Raw genomic sequence first — 22,944 nt, 5'->3', positions numbered from 1 at the left:
TTTTGTCATTACGTATACAATAATAAATGAAAATGATCCTTGCGCAAAGCCTTTTTTATATATTTTTGTGAACGACATCCGGACATCCGCCCAACACTTCACTTCCGCTAGTTGCAGCAGTTGCAGTACGGGAGCAGACGCCTTCACTTTTGGGGCGTTTTGATGCAGTTGGTTGTCGTATGTCGTGTCGGTGTCGAGAAGAGCGGTGGGGCTTGGGAGTTTGTGACCGGTGTTATTCGTGAACACTGGTGTGGGGCGCTGATGCGTCTTTTTTTTTTTTATACTGCCACCACCCCGAACTTTGAAGGTACACGGGCCCGTAGCAGTGCATTATGCTGAATCGCGAGCTCCTTCTCTGTTGACGTCGCTTTCCTGGTAGCACTTGTGGATACTGCAAGCGTTTAAACAGTGTGCACCGTCTCACCTACGTCCCCGGTGACGTACTCGACCTGTTGAAACTTATTGCTTCCGTCATTTTAGAGTACGCAAGGCAGTTATCTCGTTGGTCTGGTTTCGGTTATAAAAGAAAGGCAAAACGCTCGTAGTTCCCGCCCTCAGTACACGTTGGACATCTTCCACACTTTGACACCCAATAACTGAATGAACGAGGATTTACATTCACTTCCGAGGTTACTCTCGCCGCTTCCTCACCGTTGAGCAGCAGGATGAGCTGGCGACAAGCCGCGGATGAAAGGCTTGAGCATCAACAGCCCAAGCGCACTCGGTGCCGATGCGGGCGACGCGGGTTTCTGTCAACCGGGCGGCCAGCACAAACCGTGACCATCCCAGCTCTTCGTCATGACACGGTGTTGCAGAGAGCAGGGTAAAATATAGCTACACGGATCACCGAAGCAAACGACTGCTATCTTAAATCTTGGCTTGTGATTGCGCCTTTGTAGTAGATCATCTTATTCGTTTTGCTGGAGAGACGCAAACGACGGGCATAACAAAATCGCTTGCATATTCCGCATATCTCACAAAAGCATTTACCCTGTCACCTTGCGAAAAGCGCGAAACACGGAGTCCGCACCGTCCTAAGCTTCCCGTTTTTTACCTGCTTTAGAGCAGTTAGTACCGGCTAGTAGATATGCCTACTGAAATTGAAACAGGGCAGTGCCAGAGAGAAAGAGACAAAGTTGAGAAAGCTTGCTCGCTCTCCAATTTCTCAACTCTCAAGTGATTGTACCATAATAAATGCACCAACGCGTCTTCCAAAATAAAGAAAGAGCACTACGTTCACAACATAAAAAATGGTCTCAGTACATGCATCTGTGGGCAGGTAGGAAACCTTGCCCTAATTTATTCACGCCGCATGATTGGCGCAACAAACTCGTTGCAGGCCCGAATCATCTACTCGAGCGGTGTGCGTCGCTATGCAAACGCAGTCCAACACGAAGCATAAAAAACGGCAAATTTAAGACAAAAATCCGGTGTCCATTATTCAATTAAAACAACGTAATTTTGTTGAAAACGCTGGCTGCTTCTTACTCACGGTATGTGTCGGGATACTTCCACAGTTTGAAACGGAACGAGGGAAGATTTACTTTTAAAAACTCTCGCTGCGTCCTCCCGGACCAGCTGGACCGGATCAGCTGACGACGACGGGACTGTACCCGTTGAACCTCCACCACGCAACAAACAATTTGCGCTCCGTGTTAAAAACGTGATTCAAACAGACCCGGGACACAAAGCACCGCACCACACACGACGAATGTTTCAGCTCTTTTTCGCATCGCCGTGTTGCACCAAACAGAACGAGATCGCCGAAGTCAACGCCGCGCTGTCGTGAACCTTGGCTTGTGGTTGCGAACTCGTGGACCCTGCGACTCCCTTCGCTTTGAAAGCACACACGCCGATTACGAATGCTACTTTCCGTCTTCCAGGAACATCACAGGGGCACTTCTCCGGTCACGTCTTCACTATGTGCTCGCAAACTCCGAAGCTCTATGCGAAGCTTCTCGCGTCCCGTCAAACCAAAACAGTAGCAGCGCCATGCGTACTTGCCAGATTTTCTCCGGTCAAACAAAAACAACGAAAGCCAACCGGCGCTTGCTTCCAGCGTACATCGGCGTTGCGCTTGCGCCGTGGCCAGATCGCTTGCAGTTGAAGGTTAAAGCAAAAACGAAACCCACTGCAATGTCACGTGTTCACATCGAGGACACGCTTTTTATATCCATTTTAACTGTTTGGAACGAATAATTAGACCCATAACTTTATTTGTGGCGTCTAAGAAACTGTTATCAGGACCCCTAAACTAAATACAAACATGGGCGACATGAGGGAAGCCGCATTGCCATCGACCAGAAGATGGCGGCGAGCACGGTAAGCGTCGTAAGCGTGGGTTTCGCCAACGTCCTGCGACATGGCGCAATTGCTTTTGGTGCATATCTGTCTCCGAGACATGTTTCTTTCCGCGGCATTTGTCTCGACGGTCCTTTCCAAGTGTGTCCCCAAGCATTCCGGTGCATCAATAGCCGGCAATGCCGCGGTCGTCGCCGGGGGCGATGCGTGTTATTGAGGTCGGCTACACGGTCATGCGTGTATGACCGAACCAAAACACGTTTTTTTACAACCTCGCATGATTTCTGAACGAATTATTCGTTACTCATCGTGTAAATTTATGGTAATTTGTGTAAATAGCGTGTTTTTCACCCCAAATATTCGCCAAATACATGGGACTTGCTAACAGTGTACGTGTACCTGTCCTTTTGTGCTTGTCTTTTTGTGCACTTTTTTCAAGTTGGTCCATAATATTTTTTATCATATATTCTAATCTGTGTTTTCATCTTTATACTTACTGCAGCCTTTCCCAATTAGACGTTTGCGTTCACTTTCTCCATCCTGATGTAAGTGACCTGAGACGACACAAAATGACAGTCTTCTCTGCTGAAGTCCTGGCGTGATGGAAGACTCCCAAAGCCGTTCATGGTAAGGTGCTCTATATATTGAGCAATATAATAGCAACGTATTGCTGCTGGGATTGCTTTTAACACAGGCTGTATTTATGGGCTGGCCTTTAGCAATTCTGTTGCCGCTCACGTGGAATGAAAGCCTTTAGGGAAATTGCGCATTTCATTCATAAGCGGGATGCGGAGTTTACAACAGGAGTGCGTTGCATTGTCTTGCGTCGGGGATCAGTGGCCGACTGGGCTAGCGCACATCAGCTCGGAGCACGTGGAACAAATGCTTGCGCTGCAGAACCCAGGAATCCTGGGTTCAATCCCCACCCCTGCCCATTTCGATCTAAATAAGCATCGTACCGGCATGCGGTCGTGTATCACTACTGCGTGGTGCAGGTTGAAGATTCCAGGCTAGCAGTCATACTCCACTGGCTAAATTGCTCATCTACAGCGAGCAACTCGTCGCAACTTTCAAATGGCTCACCAACTACACGCTGTATAAATATCCTCAGAACCCCAACAGAAGTGCGTCACTACTTGCATCCAGTACTGCTGCGTGTTGTATCTGTAGTAAACTTGAGGAAGAAAACGAGAAAGGACGTTTTCTTCCTCAAGTTTACTATCCATACCAACCCGCTCGTTCTGTCCCTACTTGTATCTGTACTTTGTATTTGTTCCTTTAGTGTTCCCAATAATGGCTGAACCTTCCCATTGATGCGCTTGTTAGTAGCAACACACAAACGCGAACAAACGTCGAGAGTGGTGAAGAGCTCCGCTTTTGCCGCTCGCCACCACGCGCATTGGTTTTTGGAGAAGTTTGCAGTGTTAGTCTTTGTGGTATTTGGTCATATATCGCATATGGACACAACCAGGGCACTGTAACTACAACTCAACAGTTGCAAGACTTGCATGAATACACCCGTAGGTGCTTGCAATTTCAGAGTCATTTTAATGTTGCAGAAATGATAAAATGGATGCTTGGGCGAGTTGATGAACCATATTCTATGGTGACAGCGCAGAGAAACATTCGCACACCAGATACTCAGGAAGACAAGCACACGCGCTGAAGTTACAACTCTCGTGTATTCGACTACTTCGTTCTTCTCTTCAACGTCTAGATTGACTTTTCAGATCGTGATAAGGAAAATAGCACAAAATACAAGGAAAAAAGCAAAGCACAAAAAAAAGAAACGGAGAAAAAACGAAAATAAGAGGCCCTTACAAGTCATCCCTCTCCCTCACTGCTATCCTTAAGATAGAAATGGGAGCTTTTTGGTCGACAACGCAATAGAAGGACTACTTACACACTTGTTCTTCAGACGCTCTATTCTTTGTGCTTCCATTATTTCTCTTGGCAATGGGTCTCGACTCTTAACTATTACGGAACAATTTTCAAAATGTGCTACACAACCACAATCCGGAGAGTGGGTTTCCAAATATTCAGCGGCGACTCGGGTGGGAGTTATAAAAATACTCCTTTAAACGAACATTCAAACACCTGCGAGTCAGGTCTACATAACTAGTGTGGTAAGAAGTATGTAGGCCAGACTGGCAGGTGTTTGAATGATCGTTTAAGGGAGCATTTTTTATAATAACCACCGAGTTGTAGCTGTACATTTGGGAATCTGCTGTCAAGATTGTGGTTGCGTAGCACATTTTGAAAATTGTTTTATAATAGATAGATTTGATCATTAATAGATAGATTAATAGAAATATAGAAATAATGAAAGCGCAAAGAATAGAGCATCTGAAGGACAAGTGTGTAAGTAGTCCTTCTGTAGTGGTGTCGACCAAAGAGCATCAATTTCTATCTAAACAATAGCGGTGAGGAAGAAGGATGATTTGTAAGGGTTTTCTTTTTTCGTTTTTTTCTTTTGTCTTGTCTTTCACTTTTTTCCTTGTATTTTGTGCTATTTCTTCTGCTTATCACGTTCTGGAAAGTCAATCCAGACGTTGAAGAGAAGAATGAAGAAGTCGAATACACAAGAGCTATAAGTTTAGCGCGTGTGCTTGTCTTTCTGAGTATCTGGTGTGTGATTGTTTCCCTGCACTCTCACCGTAGAATATGCAAAAATGTATAATGACATTGGCATATTTGTCATGCCAAATTCCGAACTCTGATCTCCACAAAATCACAATACCATCGTTTCTGTTGCAGTGGCACTGCAGAATCTACACTTGTTTTGCTTCAGTCTTTGTAAGGGGGACGCTTTAATCCGATTTATACTCATCTATGGTGTACTAGATAGCACCATATTTGCAGAGCTAGTCTTCGGTTTTTGTAGTTTCATCGAAATATATTTCAGCCTTTAAGTTATTTTTTATTTGGCATGTAAATTTACAAGCTTATCTAGATTGAAGGCAACAAATATTTTGCTAGCACTCATGGTACGCGTTTGAAGTATATTGCGTTAACATAATTGACCCAACCTCTGATTTTTATTTGTTAGTGCCTCTAGCGAATTGTGCATGCTAGGATTGCTTTTGCTTGTTTGTTTCACATAATCTACACCACATTTTTCACCTTTCTACTCAGTGCATCCCTCGCCGAACAGAAGCTAGCATCGACTAGGACGAGGTTCAGGGCTATGGCAGTCTGCAAAGGTTGTTGATGGGTAAGCTGTCTTATATATACAGCTGTGTAAGAGCCGCTTTTCTTGGGTGACAATTTGAAATGCATTTTTATGTTTTAGAAAGTGAAATTTGCATGGGCATACTTGCGACTTGAAACCTTACCAAGCCTGTTATGAACTTTCGTCCTTTTGAGATTTCGATACAGCCGTTTGTGTTTCACACACAGTAGCTACTTCGGCCAGGTAGATACTTGATCGATATGAAGGTCAACAGATGAGTATCAACTGCTCAGTTCCGTCCGTGGCGACGTTCTCTCTTTATCAGACGACTTACCACACTTGGTTCGCAAGGTATTTGAAAAGGACAGCAAGTCAGCTGCTGCATGATGCTCCCAGTACTGAGCAGTCGACGATTGCTTGTTCACATTCGTATAGATCACGAGTATACTTCAAGCTCGGCAAGTGTGACACTTATCTGATTCAGCCTAGCAGTGGTGTGCTGAGCGGAATGTGTAGATCTAGTTGACTAGTGTACAGACAGTGGCTGTGCGGTATAAAACAAACCCAATTGTGAACTTTAATGCAATCTTGTGTAGTCCCACTGATGTTATGATTACGATTACACAACGTTTTATAGTGCAAAGGAATAAAACGCGATGTAATAGTTTTTTTTACACTGCGTGTGCGACCTCCAAGCTTGTGTTTGTACGTTCTGTGCGGTGAAACGCCCTGTATAAGCAAAATTAGAGAATCCTCGAGCTATATGCTGCAAGGAGTGAAAACAGCAGTCTGGCCGCATTGTCCCCTCTTCTGTAAACTGTGCAAATGCAGACGGACACGCACTTTGGATGCTTTGCACTTAAAGGCCCCACATAAAGCACACTGTTTAATAAGCATAAATTATTGTGAAGTGTCTGCGGATTTGGCTATTCAGCAAAATGCGGGCCAAATCGTTTGTGTTAAATCTTTACATCGCCCCCCAAAAAACGTCTTGTGTTGTCCTAGGCCAGGGCCTATTTAGAAAAATTATTGCAAAACAATGTAGCTAATGTGTATGTGTGCTGATTATTGTTTTTTTTTCTTCCAATTACAGCATACACGGCGGGTATCTCCAGGGAAAAGGGGTGGGACTATGTAGGAAAGCTAGTGCTTCTCTCTATGTGTACAGAGCTGTCCGAAGTAAGGTCAGAATGGAAAGAGCACCACCAAGTTCCGCCTGGTTCTGAACAGCCACAAAATGAACACAGAATTCAGAAGAATAGTAACATGAAGGACCTAGGCAGGTAGTCACATGTTTTGAGTTCGCAATGACATTTGAATATGATCACAAATATTCCTGCTTTGCTCAAGGTGGCCTAGCTTACACAACATATTGGTGATGTTTAGCACAGCAGAATTATTTTTTTTATCAGACTTAAACCTCATTGTTAATTGAATAAATGTGGCTGTCTGTGTAAGTCCTTCGTGTTTTTATTTTTTTTATGTGTGTGTTCATTATTTCGCGTTTTTCTCATGATTTAGGCCGTGTTTTTGTTACTTATGTGTTCATCATTTATTAATCTTTTTCTTTTATTAAGTTTTAGTTAAATATATGATGCCCTCGTCATTTTCTAGTCCGGTAAACGGTGGTGACCTCGTTCTGTTCAAGGAGCAGTAATGAACTTTCGATCTTGTATTGCTTCCGGCGAACAATGGTGTCTTTGTGCGTGTGTGTGTGCGACCTGTTGATCACAAGGGATGATTTCGGGACCGAACGGAAGAACAAGGCCAGCGAGGAGCGACTGGGGGACTTTGAACATCGCACGGTACAAGGAAGGACATCAGCCACGAGGCTAGCAAGCAAGCCCTTGTCAAAACTGATGTGTTCGAGCGGAGAGTTGAATCAGGACTTGACCCTGTGAATAAAAATGAACGACTTTGGAACTTTCGTATAGCTTACAGCTTAATTGGGCCTTCCTTTTGTTTTATTTTATTAGGTGTCTGTGTGCTATTACATTTTTAGTTTATTTTAATGGTTGTCCGTGTGATATTACGATTTTGTTTTCTTGAACGGCGGAAGTGCTTGTTTGGAGTTTTGGCGCTTTTATGTATAAAACTTTTTTTGCAAACCATATTCTCTGTGCTGCCTCGACAACCTATCCTGCCAACGGGCTGTGATTTTCCGACTTCGAATGACACGTTTCCTAACTAGCGATCGCCTGCATTTTAGCTTCGTAGCATACACATTTGTCGGAATTAAAAATTTCGAACCCGGCGAATAATGATTGGTCAATGGCCTATTCTGTCGATGTATCGACGTAAACACACGTTTGGCAGTGTGGGGTAGCAGTAAAATGTATATTTTGTTGATATTCATAGAAATGCATTATATGATCCCTTGTCTGGACCTGAAGGTATGGTACCTGCCCTATGGCAATAATTTTAATGTGATGCTAGAAGGAGCATCACGTGAAAATTGCTTTATGTGGGGTGGGTACTCTATTTTCCAGGCCCAAACACGGGATCATATAAAGCAGTCTATACATGGTATATGAGGAATTGGGCAGATATGGCTATATCCATCCAGATATTGTCTGATTATGCATATGTGGTCATATCTGCCCAATTCCTTATATATCATATCTGTATTTTTTATTAGAAGTCTAGATATGTCATTTTTGTAAGGGATGGCCTCTAGCATCAGCTGCAGTACATCGGAAGGTGAAACAGTAGGTATGTCACTATTAAACTATTTCTATTATATTATGGTGTTACCTGATACGATTGAATATACGGTTACAGCCACTCCGGTGAAGCTCTACGGATTGGCCAGATACGGTTCAGCTTCCGCTTCGACCAATTTCGGTTGGGTTTTGCGGACTGGGCATTTCCGGTTCATTTTACGGTTTCTAGAAATCCGGTTTGCTTAGGGGCCCATATGACGGTTTGAAATTCCGGATTTGTCATGTGCAAAAAAGAGGAGCCTCGTGGCTTCTCTTTTTTGCACATAACAAACTAATTCGCATAACATCAAGGGCGTTCTGTGGCCATCACAATTGAAGACAGACTTGTAGTATGATTGACTACAACATGAAATAGACTCCCTGGTACAAGTTTCTTAATCGATTCTTTTTCTGTAAAATGATTTGTTAATGTAATTTCCACAACGAAAATATATATATTCAATTGCTCACTTAAAATTCTAGAATTCGTCTGCCTTGACAGCACCGTTTTCTCATGATTGAATATTTTGCCATCCGCACTGAGTTCATTTTGGTAAACATAAGTAACACTGAATTTCATAGAATTTCCATAAATCACGTGCTGATCACAAACGTTGATATACTACATTACATTTTTTCACTCACCAGCCAACAAGTATAATGTCTACAATTTAAAGTTGTCTCTAAACATTACATCATGTCTAACTGCAAAAACCTCTTAGATGTTTCAGAACGCTTAGAAAACTGCAAAACAACAAACTGTGAGGTTTCATGAGTTCTGACAGAAGCTTACCGTATACAAATACAATATTTGTCGCAAAACTAAACATCATGAAAACAAAAGAAATTAAATCATCGCTTGGATCCTTTGACAAATATTTACTTACCTAAGGGAGGCATATTTTGGAAGACAGGAATTTGATTCCCCTGTTATATATGTGCATGCATTCGATCACGGCCTAACACTTTTGTCGTGAATAAAGACTGCGCTAGTGTTATGCTTCAAAATGGCATTGAATGGAGTCGATTATCTTCTTTCTCTGGTTGTATCCGAAGTTGTTAGAAACAGATGAAGATACATTAACCAGTTCTGAAAAAACGTTGTTTGTGATGTTGGTATGGCATATGGCTCCACGTAGTACACTGACCAAACTGTGAAATGTTTGAATGACATATTTGGGCCACAAAAATATGGGTTCTCTCAAGGTTGATAATTTCTGATGTGGAACAACTTGATAAATATAATTTTATTTTTCAAGCAATTGACACTGAGAACTTTAAATATTATAAAAGGCAACTTCACAGGGTGCCAAAGAGACGTTTATATCAAGAGCTGGCTATTTGATTTGAGTGCCCTCAGTGGTTTTCGGAGCTGGGAAGCGTTTGCTCTGGTTTGTTTTGCTTTACAAGTTTCCATAAAGCGAGTGCGGGAGGTTTTGCATGGGCGGCATTTCACGAAAGTTTTTTAATGGTGATTCTCCTTGTTTACCCAAGTTGAATGTGGGTTTGAAGGTTACTTATTGTGAGACGTGTGTCGTAGAAGGTATTCGTGGGGAACACAACAGTCACTGGGATCGTATATGGCATCGAACGCCATTTTACAGTACCCTGTTTCATTGAACGCCATTGCAAGGAGCATCGTTTTGTAGAACACCGCATTTACGAACAATGGTCGCCTTCAGTGTTCCTAATTTTTGTCAATGGCGCCTGTATCATTTTTCTACACTTTGATACAAGAAATGGGATGGCGTTTGTCGCAGCCTGCAAAATTGATAAGGTTTGCTTTCACAAAGAAAGTAATATTACGCTAAAATGTCAAATGCATGTGCCGGATACCAACCGACATGTACGAGACCTTGGGGATATTCAAGCATAATTTGAAAATTGTGGAATACTCGTCGCTAATAGTAAATAAATAATACTTAGTCTTGTATGTTCCTGAGAGCAGGCTTTCTTCTTTCTAAAATTGTGTACAGAATCACAAATATGCGAAACAGACACCGCGATAAGATATAAAGTGTTTATGGGTTAAAAAATGCACCTTTGTCGTGATGAAAGTGTGTAGACAAAAAAACAATTTTAAATACATCAACATTCACGCAATTGCACGAGGCATTATAGTCACAGAACCTATGAAAACAGCAGGGCGTCTCGACAAGGACGCAAGCTCAGCCCTTATTCTCAATCCCTCACCTGCGTATAGATTTAACACGACTTCCAGTGAAACGCTAGCACATCACTCCGTGCGCAACCAAGGCCCTCGCGTCATAGTGATGGCGTCAAAGTTCGAGTGCAGAACTCCTCACAGTTCATAATATAGATGTTTGATGTTCCATCGTGTCTGTATGCGACCATTTCTGCGATACACATATCTTAAAGTTTACTGTTTAGCCATAGCACTGTAATTGCGTATCGTGCATGTTATGTTAGGTAATTAAAACCCTTTTTCATACTTACAAAAGTTTCAAAGAAAATTCCACTTTTTGTGACAATTTTAATTCACGTAACAGTCTCCGTTAAGCATAATATCATAGTATTTAAGCTAATTAGATTCATTTACTGAACTTTGCAGAGCATACCACTCTGTCCAATGGATTGCACAAAGAAATGCATGGCAGGTTGGACTGTCATTTTACGCAACGTAGAAACGTCAACAGGAGTTCAGTTGCCTAAATGGTACACCGAAGTGAAGTTTTATAAGACAATGTTCTCCAATGAACAAAATAGAAAAACTTGGCATGATGGAAAAAGTGCAACGAATGCATGTTCTAGAACTGCAATGTACAGCCGTGAGCGATATGAAGGTGAACAGCCCTCTTCTTATTTCTGACGTTCCTAAAAGTTTTGGAACAAGCTCTGTTCTAGAAGATGGCTAGAACGCAAAGTTTAGACCCCAAGCCACGTACTATTTGAGACGTTAATAGGCAATATAGCTTTCGGGAGCTGTAACACAGGCAAGAAACCAGGTAAGGTGTTCACCTTCATATTGCCGGCTGGTGTACTGGTGATGTAACATATTTTGATTCGCATAAATTGATTGCATTTTTAAACTGAATCACAAAGGTCTAATCTCACGCATGTGAATAATTTATTGTTCATCTAAAAGTGCTTGGCAAGACCGTAGGCGAGAGGAGCGTGGTGGGCGTAGGCGAAAGGAGCAGCGTGCACCACCGGGGCGGCGTGAACGGCGCGCACGGCAACTGGAGCAGCGTGCACAGCGTGAACCGCGGCAACTGGGGCAGCCTTGACAACGACCGGGTGTGGGCCCTCAACGGCGCTAGAGAAGAACGGAGCGTCGGCTGGGACGGAGGTCTTTGTTCCCGGCTCGTTGGTCTCGACGGTGGGGTGGAAGCCGGTGGCGTCGGCCACGTATTTCACCACACGTGTGACACCGAATGCATCAACGTAGCTGTAGGAGCCGACCTTGTTGTTGAACTCATCTCCGGTCTCCTGACGGGTCATGCGGGTGCCGAACTCGTCGACGTTGTCGAAGCCGAAGCTGTATGGCTGGGATGGAGCCTGTAAAAGGTTTGATCACACAAAATCAAAATATAACAATGTCCAGTTAGTGCAGTATTGCTTGTCATGGACAATATCCTGTGCATATTGTAACTGTTGAGGGTTATCATCAATATTGAACGTTCTGTAGATGTTATGGTTCAAATAAAAAAAATATCTACGACACAGCGACTAGCACTTGTTAAAACCCAACAACATGTTATAAAAAAATTTGCTTCTTCTTCGTTAGCCAATTTATTTATACAATATTTTCTTATCAATTTTCTGTGATATGTTATGAGAAATACGATACAGTTGGCAAAAGGAAATAATCTGAGTAATTACGTTCCTGTTACTTTAGTAGGGTACGCTGTTGGGCTAGCTGTTTCATCTTAGTAAAACATAAAATAGCTAAAAAAATACAAGGGCAAGAAGTGTACAGCGCCTGTCTTGTATACTTCTTGTCGTTGTCTTTCTTGCGCTATTTGATATGTTTTCCCGTTACATGACGAGATAGATATTGTACGTGATAACTGCTAAGGTTACGTTCAAATCTTCCCTGATGATTTCTTTCAGTAAAACAACAAAATGTATTCAAAGTAAACTTACGTGTTCGACAACAACGCCGCAGGCCACGTAGGCAAAAAGGCAGCACAGAAGAAGCTGCAAGAAAGAGGTGAAGCGTTATTATACAGAAAGGAAAGCAAAGCCTCGACTTATGTATCTGAATACTATGTGGTCCTTAGAGTAAAAGTTATTTGTATACCTTAGAGAACATGATGGCTGCTTTTCCTTTCGATTCAAAGTGAAAACCGTGGACAATATGGAACCCGCGCTTGCTTATATACCTTGTGAAGTAGGTTCCGGACACGCCTTAATATTGTAATTTTTCTCGTAAGCCAATAGCAGTAGTGGACAAAAATAAAAATTTCCTGATTACATTACGTAGCGTGGAATGTGGACAATCCTAAAAAAAGGAATGCGGGGAAGGATAACATCTTTGCTATATTTTTCTTCAGCTTGCTGAAAAAAAAGAGTAAAATTGGACCTTCAGGAAGGAAGGGAGTCATTTGATGTGCTATGTATGCGGTACTTGTCGTCGCTCTACCGGATTTTCACAAAATTCCCAGTTGTAAACAAGCTGTATAATACCCGTGCCACACGGGCAACTCGAATGACATTTACAACGAATGACATTTGTGTGATCGGTGAATAAGCTCGCTATCTGTCGCGCGTGGAATGCGCTACCCCCGGAGTGTCGCGCTCTGATTGGCCGTCCGCTCAAATGTCATTCGTTGTAAATGGCATTCGAGTTGCCTGTGTGGCACGAGTATTAGTCGGATTCTTTGTGCTACGTTGCTAATTTGCTTGTTTATATTATTTCAGCCTGAAATTAACATGTTAAGTTCAGGCTGATTTAATATAAACAAGCAAACAGACAACAAAAATAACTGCAAATTAAAAGGGTCTGCGGCATTTAAAGCGAAATTAACTATAGGGCACTGTTGTCCCGAGGTAGGGTAGCTAGCGTGTGTGCACCGTAAACTCCGTACAGCGTAAAAGTAAAAAGGTTGGTTATATGGTTGTGGAATTCGGAGAGAAATGGGGTTTAACCCGATTCTCCTAAAACATGTTGGGGTGTAAAAATCGGGTAAAATCGTGTTTTCTCCGAACACGAACAACCCTAAGTATATTGAACAAACTGTATGATGTGTGAATGAAAAGAGTTTGGACCACGAAAAAGTAATTTTCTCGTGGTCGGTAATCTCTGATGTACAATGCCCTGATAAATATAATTTTATGTTTCAAGCAATTGACACAGGCAGTGTCCAAGGTAAGTAAAATGAATTTGAGGGGGTGCTAAAGGAGATATGTATCTAAAAGCTTTGTATTTATGGCTGTGCTCCCTCAGTGGTTTCAGGCGCGCTAAAGAATTCACTCTGATATGATTTGTATTTAATGTGATATAGAAAGAGTGTGAAGGGTTTTCCTTGCGCGGGTTTTCTTGCAGGTTTGTTCATGGCGATGTGACTAGATAGTTTACTCACGTAGAATGTGGGTTCGAAAATTATTTAATTTAGACCCGTAGCAGGGATTCGTGGTGGGTACTGCAGTCACCGGTATCGTACACTTCATAGAACGCCGTTTCACGGAAGCGTCGTGTGGTAGAACATCGCCTATACGAACAATGGTAGGCTCCAGTGAGCAATATGAACCTTTGTATAATTTTTTATTTTATTTTGTACAAGAAATGGGCTGGGGGTTTGGGATAGCCTGCGAAACAATAAGGTTTGCTTTTACATAGAGCGTGATATTACGCTAAAAGTCGAAATAAATGTTTGAAATACCAGCTGACATTTGCAAGATTTTCGGGACACACAAACATAATTTACACAATTTTTGTAATAAGGGGTTATTTACCGCGAGTAACTCGAAAGTATAGTCTCCGGAAAAGCACTATTATAAAAATCGGCAACTTACATTTTCTTTAAAGTTCCATAATCCTTGAAATGCAAGATTTAAGGATATATATTTTATATAATTTTTTCGAGGAAAATAAGCAGGTGTTCTGGTTAGTGAACAAATTTTGTTTTTGTCAATCCACTCGCTAAATTTAGCAGCAAATATAAATTAGTGTATAGGTCACATGATGTCAGGTCAGGTGACGTAAACTTCCACAGTAAAGTTGAAGGGGGAAATTGGTTTGATATCAAGGTCACAAGATCTGACGTCAAGGGACCTATACAGCAAATTAATTGGATTTCATGTGACATAGAGGCACGTGGCAATATTTTCCTCGCCAAGCTTAGCTGGGAAACTGAATTAGAGCATAGGTCCTGTTACGTGGGGTACGGTGAAATATGTATTCCCACTAAATTTAAAGAGGTAAATCGTATTAGTGCGTAGACCGAGGGGGTCGACCTGTCGTCAAATGACCTATACACCATTTTAATTTGATTCTCCTTGACATTTGCTCATGTGACTTTGATTTCCCAGGCAAATATAGCGGCGAAACAGGATTGGAAAATAGCAACCATGACGTTAGTTCGCACGACGTCAATTGTTCGTTTAAATCTTGCGGAGAAACTTTGCTCATCTTTAGGTCACTTGGTGTAAATTTTCCCGCTATATTTAGCGTGCAAATCGAATTATACTATAAGTTACGTCAATTGGTCCGGTAAACTTGGCGCAAAATGCGAACAAACAAACAGAGGCCCGGAACGACGGGCGGAAAAAAAATTTGGGATTGGGCGGTTTTGATTAAAAGCATTTCAGGTTTAATATACATATAATAAAATGTCATGTAAATCGTTTCTAAAGCATTTCATGTTGGTTTTATTTTTTGCTTTTATTTGAACGTGGTCCGAAACCTTTCTCTATTCGTCCGCTCGTCCGTGCATTTTTCACTAAATTTTGAGGGTTAATTGACGTCAGATGACCTTTACAACAAATGTAGTTTCCTCGCGAATTTTCGGTGGCAAATTGATGACAAGTAATGGCCTTTAGTAATGGCCTGAATGTCATTTCCAAGGACGTCGTGGCTTTGTATTCATCAACGCGCCTATTCCCTGTTTCCCTTATTTTTTTTACTTAAAAAACGTTTGTTACATCCACTACATATACACCTCACGTACCGTGACAGCACTTACTCTTCTCTCTCCACCCTCTCACTGCACCCTCTTCTCCACTTTGCCCTCCCTCCTCAACCCTTCCTGTCTTTTCCCAAACCTCTCCCTCCACCCCTCAACTCTCCTCAACGCCTTCCTCTTTCCTCCCCCACCTCCTACCTCCCCTTTCCTCCCCCTACCTCTTCCTCCCTTCTGCCTCCTGCGGTGCCTTCTCATTGTACGAAAAAGCCAGCCAATCCCCTCAACCCCATCAAGTGCTAATTCACGTTCAGTGGCACTTGATAGAACGTCTAATCCAGGCAACTTAAACTAGAGGTACTTCAATCGCTGTAAGCACAATTTGTCTAAACATCTTCTAATAAAGCGCGAACGATAGTTCTTTAGGCATTGCAGTGCATAGATTATAATAATTTGAAGATAAATGTCGCTGACAAATTTTAAAATATATGATTTCAAAATATTTTCGCAGGGTTTTAACTTCCTGCTATTTTCGGTTGAGTTTTTGAACCTGTGTTTAGGGTTTTACCTAAACTTGCTTATACGTGATTTAGAAACAAATACTCTAAGCGTAAGAAGCGAAAAGCACATATCAATAGTTTTTTCTATCCTTTATTCTGTGCATCTTCAACATTCTCAATGCCTCATCTTCTTTCTTTTTTCTATTAGCCCCAAATTGATGTATCATTTTAATTTTGCAATCCTTGAATGATCCTAACCCTCTCCATATTAGTCACAGATAAACGAATTTCATGTCTCCAAATGTGCGGTTATATGCTAATATAAGTATGAGGACAATGGTGCATTGATTATGATTCCTTAGGGTTGTTCATTTTCGGGTAAAAACCGGATTTTACCCGATTTTTACACCCCGAACATGTTTCAGGATAATGGGGTTAAACCCAATTTCTCCTCGAATTTCAAAACCACATAACCAACCTATTTATTTTTACACCGCACGGAATATGGGGTGCGCACACGCTTGCTACCCTACCTCGGTACAACAGTGACCGATAGTTTAGTTCGAAAGCTGCGTGCAGCACTGTGGGCGATACACGGAGGCTTCTACGGAGGCCGGCTGAGGAAAAACGACAAGAGGCGTTGGGGCCTCAAAAAAACCTTCCGCCCCCCCCCCCCCCCCCCCCTCCCCGCTGTGCAGGTGGAGCCGCCTCGGCATGCCACGTAGCTTCGGCTCTGCTGCACGCAGCTTGTGAAATGCACTATAAATCCCCCTTCGATCGCTGAGGTGTCGACACCCAGCAGACTCTCTTGGATAGCATGGCCATCGCGCTGGAGTCCAACCTTTCTCACGAAAAACGTCTGAGCCAGTCAGTCGCGTAAACAGATCGGGATGACTTAACAGGTTTATTTCATGGCGAAATATCTGATCGAAGACGGCTGTCCGTCGAACGGTCAGGTTTTTCGTTGACACCTGAGGGAGAGGAGGATTCCGTGGGCGGTGCTTCCCTTGAAGAACCGCCCACCAATCCTCGTGGAAACATTTTTGTGGAAACATTTCGAATTTCGAAATGTTTCCACAAAATACCCTATTTCTGCCCGATCACCAGCTTGAAAAATAGCACCCGAGTCTTACCCCCCGATTTTAAAAGAATATAAAACCCGAAAACGAACATCCCTAGTTATCGCATATGTTGTACCTGACACAGTGCGTCTCCGTTGTCGGGAAGATTCCAAAATAATATCATCTCATAGCAAAATTAATTTCACATCTATCAATAATTTATTAATATCTTAAAAGTGCTTGGCAAGACCGTAGGCCAGAGGAGCGTGATGGGCGTAGGCGAAGGGAGCGGCGTGCACCACTGGAGCGGCGGGAACAGCGCGCACGGCCACTGGAGCAGCGTGCCCAGCGTGAACCGCGGCCACTGGGGCAGCCTTGACAACGACCGGATGTGGGCCCTCAACGGCGCTGGAGAAGAACGGAGCGTCGGCTGGGGCCGAGGTCTTGGTGCCTGGCTCGTTGGTCTCCACGGTCGGGTGGAAGCCGGTGGCGTCGGCCACGTACTTCACCACACGGGTCACACCGAAGGCGTCGACGTAGCTGTAGGAGCCAACCTTGTTGTTGAACTCATCTCCGGTCTCCTGGCGGGTCATGCGGGTGCCGAACTCGTCGATGTTGTCGAAGCCGAAGCTGTATGGTTGGGATGGAGCCTGTTAAAGGTAAGATCACGCCTGTTAAAGGTAAGATCAGGTACCGTAATTGTCTCTGTTGAATGCAAAATAGGGTTTCTATAAAGCATGAGCAAATATATTTTTTATTGTTTACAGAAGTGTCATTTTTTGCCTCGCAATAACTGCTTATGCCAGAAGTGTCTGCCTCGCTTGATCCTAAGCTGTCTTCTACTTATTTAGTGTTAGTAAAACAACAAGAGTCAGCAAACTCACTTGTTCTACAACAACGCCACAGGCCACGTAGGCAAAAAGGCAGCAAAGAAGAACCTGCAAGAAAGAAGTGTACTGTTACATTACAGGGAAAGAGAAAATAGAGCTCATACCGAAAGATCTGAACGCTACGAAGTTCTCGTACACTAAAATATTCGCATACCTTAGAGAACATGGTGGGTACTTTTCCTCTCGTTTCAAAGTGGAAACCGTGGTGCGTTTGAAGCAGTCGTTTACTTATATACCTAAGACTCCCGACTTTAGACACGCCTCCCTATATCCTAGTTTTTGTAGAAAACAATGGTCGGAGTGCAAAGAAAAAAAATAGAAATAATGCTAATTGAGTTACGTAGTTGAGGAATTTATAAGGCACTAAAGAAAAAAATGCGGTGTAAGATTTTATCTTCGTTTTTGTTTACAATAATTTGCTGCAGATGGAGTAGACGTTGACGAAGAGGAAAGGACGAGAGTTTTTTATGTACTTAATATGGCTGTACTGATCGCAATTTCACCTGCTTCTTTTAAGTTCCTACACGCAATTAAGGTGTGGTCTCAGAGTTTTGTGCAGTGTATATTTTCTTTCTAAATTATGTTGTTCAAATTAAACGTACTTTTGTAAATACATCAATTGATGATCAAAGCCGAACGTGTCACTGTATATTTGGTTGCAATATACTGTCATAACCACAGTTCATAAAACCGCGTCGGTATAATATTGTGTGAGCTTAAAGCATTGCTGTGTAAACACAGCACGCCAACGTTTGGACACGCTCTCTAGTCTGACATTATGCTAACAAATCACAACTTTGTGATAAATATAAATGCTGAGACCTATCAGACGAGCGGTTTCAATGTTTCAATATTTATTTCCTGTCGTGTTTACCAGCAGGTCAGAGGTCCTTCAGAAGAGCGCCACACAAAATTATACACAATTACAAAAAATGCACATAGTAAATTTATACACCTGTCGGAAATCATTGCACGCTTAAATTCATACATACACTTTAATTGACGCGCACAAATAAATTGAGTTTTTTTGAAGTGACAGATTTGGGCAAAATATTGACAAATTTGTAAAGTCAGTGTTCAAAATATGTTGTATTTGCGAAATCGGTTAAACGTTATGCCAAACATCTGTATACCAAACATCTGATACTGCGATTATCTCTGAATATCTTCCCCTGTGTTCCGAAACAGTAAGTACGTCCCCAACACTGGCCGTCGGCGATGCAACAGAAGCCGCCATCTGGTCCACGCGTTTGTACAGATGCCCCTCCTGTCCTTTGGAGGACTAGAGGTTGACTTTGCTCCCGCGCCTCTCGGTTAGTTCCGGTCGAGTGCAGTTAGTCCTCAACCTTTGCACACGGTACCTCGCTCGATCCAGAAGGTCTCATCGGTGTGCGAATGGGAGCTGAGGGGACCAAATGCTCCGTTAGTCCTTTGAGACCACCTTTTTTTCTTAGGGTGTGCCCGTTACGCCACCCCCCGCATTATGCAAGAGTCTTCTAGGGGGACAGGGGGAGGGGTGAGGGAAATTGGCGTCTATTCTTATGGCACCGCGTTGTTTGGTGCTTCGTAGTATGGTACTAACGCAGCTGTCAGATGCAGATTGAAACTAGGTTGAATACCAAATTTAATTTGTTGATGAGGTTCCTAAGTCAGTGCAAGATACACTGAGTACGAGCTTTTGTGTCTATTGAATAAAATGTGCATGTCCTTCCTTCAACCTGTGGTGCAGAGAACATCGGCTAAAAAGGACGCTGCCTCAACGATCGCCTCTGTGGACACCGCAAGGTGTTGACGTCACTGAAGAAGGATTTGGTTCACATAATTAACGCCAAAGAGTACCGTGCATCCACCAAAAATTTTAAGAGACAAGCATCGGCCTGAAATACCATGAACACTACGGCAGAGAAGTAACTTAGGCCTTTGCGATTACTACTGCCAGCGGCTACATTGCGACGACATGCCTCTCCCTATCGACGCCAGACCTAGCATTCCGCAGAGCGGAGATCAACCGGATAGGATTTCTACCTAGTTGTTCGTCCGACCGCACTTTTGGTTTTAGTTTCTCTAATCGAGAAATATCAAGTTGATGCATTTCAACTTGCCTCTTCACCCCTGTATGTACTCTTACATGTCCACTGTCGGAAATGTTGAATCCTTTAAGTGGCGCTTCTCTCCATTGCAAAACAAGTTTGGCTGCATCTATTTTCGAATGGTGAGATATAAATGTGGCGAACTGGAAGCCCCATTTGTCGTCATCGTTCTCACTTGCGTAATCCGGTTTGGGTTTTTTTTAACAAATATCCAAGATTAACTTGTTGTTTGTTATTTACATATGCCTAATAGCTGGAAACTTGACACCTGGAAAATGCTGTAGTATATCATTCATGTTCTCTCATATATGTCTGATATCAGCCCATGGTATTTAGCATTTATGCAGTAAAATAAATTTATATAAATGAATTTGCTTGATTAGAAAAAAAAAACATTCCTTAATCAGAATGTTTTGGAAATTGAAGCAATATGGGTTTTCTAATATGATTAGATGTATAATATCATTGTATTTAAACAAGTAAAAAAGCCTAATCATTTAAGTGATTAAAAAAATAAGCTAGAAAAACACGTCAGTTTTGATGCGAATGCTATTCAATGTACTCTCCCTTTAAATAAATTTTTTATATTTTGTACAATTAATTAAAATTTTAAACTAAAAGAAATAAAAAAGCTAGGTTTTTTTAGTTTTGAATAATTTTAATATGCATATCCCAAAACGTATGTTGTCTTCTTGAATATGCCAAGACATCTCCTGTATCTGTTTTAGTTTTGTGTGCCTAACATTTCTCATTTGAGTTTTAATACTGGCTTTTGTTTTTGATGTGTGAGTAGTGTGCACAACACCGGAGACCGAGGTTCTTTGAGGGTGCAAGCAAAATGAAGCGTTTTCATTATCACAGTTTGGATTAAATTATAAATGTATGTGCACACAAATTATTTAATAATTTTATATAAACCTTGACTATGTAAGCTTTTGTAGAAATCTGTTAGTGTGTCTCTATCGTCTCAATACAACCTATAAGAAGGACGGTATCACGAGAGCTTGTTTTGTCAGGAGTCAATAATTTATTAATTTCTTAGAAGTGCTTGGCAAGACCGTAAGCCAGGGGGGCGTGCTGGGCGTAGGCGAAGGGAGCAGCGTGAACCACTGGGGCGGCGTGCACTGCGCGCACGGCAACTGGAGCAGCGTGCACAGCGTGAACCGCGGCCACTGGGGCAGCCTTGACAACGACCGGGTGTGGGCCCTCAACGGCGGTGGAGAAGAACGGAGCGTCGGCCGGGACCGAGGTCTTGGTGCCCGGCTCGTTGGTCTCAACGGTCGGGTGGAAGCCGGTGGCGTCAGCGACGTACTTTACCAGACGGGTGACACCGAAGGCATCAACGTAGCTGTAGGAACCGACCTTGTTGTTGAACTCATCTCCAGTCTCCTGACGGGTCATGCGAGTGCCGAACTCGTCAACGTTGTCATAGCCGAAGCTGTATGGCTGGGCTGGCGCCTGCAGAAGAAAAGTGCAAGGAGGAAACAAATATGAAGGAAGTTTTCCTTACTGCAGTACGTCCTGTCTATAACAGACTAAGTTGTGTGTATATATATATAGTTGAATGGGTACAACCAATTTTTAACGTTTTGTAGATATTAGTGTCCAGTTACTTAGCAGGGCAAATACCAAAGAAACACTCTTAGTTGCTTTGACACCACAGCCCCTACAGAAACGCAGATGCGTACTTAACTCAAGCCTTGCTACAGTCGTGTTCTCTTAGGCTTGTATTTGGTGTTTTAATTGTTCGATTTTTTATGTGTTATAAGGCTCACAAATATATCTAAAGAAAACAGTGTGAGCTATAGGTTGTTTTTTTAGAGTACTTTCATTATATTTCACTCTGGGGGAATTGCTAACAAAACGAACATTTACATCGTATGATATTCAACAGTTTTCTAGTTTTTATGTTATATTAGAGCTTGATATCAGTAAACTTACGTGTTCGACAACAACACCGCAGGCCACGTAGGCGACGAGGCAGCAGAAAAGAACCTGCAACGGAGATGTGAACCGTTATTCAATTGAAAAAGAAATCACAGCCCCCTTTGGAGGATTTGAATGAAAAACAGTTATCAGACAGAAGGATATTGCCGCACCTTGGAGAACATGGTGATTACTTTCCTTCTTGGCTGGAAATCGTTGTGCGTTTGTAGCTGACGGTTGCTTATATACCTCGCAGAGTATGTTATAGACACGCCCTAGCATGCTTCTGTGTTGTGTCTAACGAATCAGCGGCGTGGAAATTAGAAACTATGCCAGATGAATTAAATAGCGCCGGAACGTGTAAGGGGCTAAAGGAAAGGAATGTGACGAGACGTTTTCTCTTTGTTTTGCTTTAGTCTGCTGAAGAAAAAAAGCTAATCTCTTTGACGACGAACTGGGAAAGAAGAGATGTTATTTTGCGTCTTTTATATGCTGGACTCATCTCAGTTTTTCCCTTCCTTTGCGAGGTTCTCTTTTGTTGACAACGTTTATTTTTCCTGCTTTTTTTAATTTTTTTTTACATGCACCGTCCTGCTAACGGCCTTTTCTACTTGAGAAGACAGGCCGTTGCAGTTGCAGATATTGTGGGAATACTGATTTTCGCTTCGCATCGCGGGCGCACTTCGTGGAGGTTCCTCTCCTGTCAGCTTTATTTAAGGTCGCTCTGTTTGGCGTTAGTTTTCTGCCTCCATGGCACAGCGGCCATTCCGGTCATCTGAATTATGAACTGTCTATTTGTTTAGATTATAGAATTAGGAATACCTATATTTTATTATATTTTCTTACATTTAATTAGTTTGAATTCATTCGCCAGCGTCGGTCCCACAAGAAATCAAAAAAGCTAGGACTTACTCAAATAAAGAGGATTGGGCTCGCGCTTTTAATGTACAAATGCTCTAAAAGAACTTCCTCAATCTAATGAGACGTAACTTTCTCCTATTAGTGTAATCACTTTCATGCGTGAGCAAACTATGGCGATTCGTATAATTCGTCCATTCCATTTGATAACAGAGAAAAGGAGATAGAAATGAAAATGATTGTATTAATTCAGATCTCAGCAGAATCTAATAATCTATGGGTTTCATCTTTTTTTTTTGTTTTTTTTTACATATCTGCGTTATAATTTCGTTAAAGCTACACTAATGCGATTTGTGCAG

At 42.3% G+C, this 22,944-nt stretch overlaps 1 protein-coding gene across 1 annotated transcript; it reads right to left on the bottom strand.

The window, feature by feature from the left end:
• Window positions 1-11,274: 11,274 nt before the first annotated feature.
• On the bottom strand, window positions 11,275-21,912 carry LOC120844706 (cuticle protein 16.8-like). Its single transcript, XM_042294229.1, has 5 exons — window positions 21,901-21,912; window positions 21,743-21,796; window positions 17,706-17,759; window positions 12,283-12,336; window positions 11,275-11,694 (listed from the first exon to the last, which is right to left on the bottom strand). Exons 1-5 carry the CDS (start codon window positions 21,910-21,912, stop codon window positions 11,275-11,277), a joined length of 594 nt encoding a protein of 197 aa, XP_042150163.1.
• Between the last annotated feature and the right edge of the window lie 1,032 nt (window positions 21,913-22,944).

The sequence above is a fragment of the Ixodes scapularis genome, unplaced genomic scaffold, assembly GCF_016920785.2.
Source record: "Ixodes scapularis isolate PalLabHiFi unplaced genomic scaffold, ASM1692078v2 PGA_scaffold5__190_contigs__length_132052651, whole genome shotgun sequence".
NCBI lineage: Eukaryota > Metazoa > Arthropoda > Arachnida > Ixodida > Ixodidae > Ixodes > Ixodes scapularis.
Note: the sequence above shows the minus strand (reverse complement) of the source record. Positions and strands in the feature narration are given on the sequence as shown.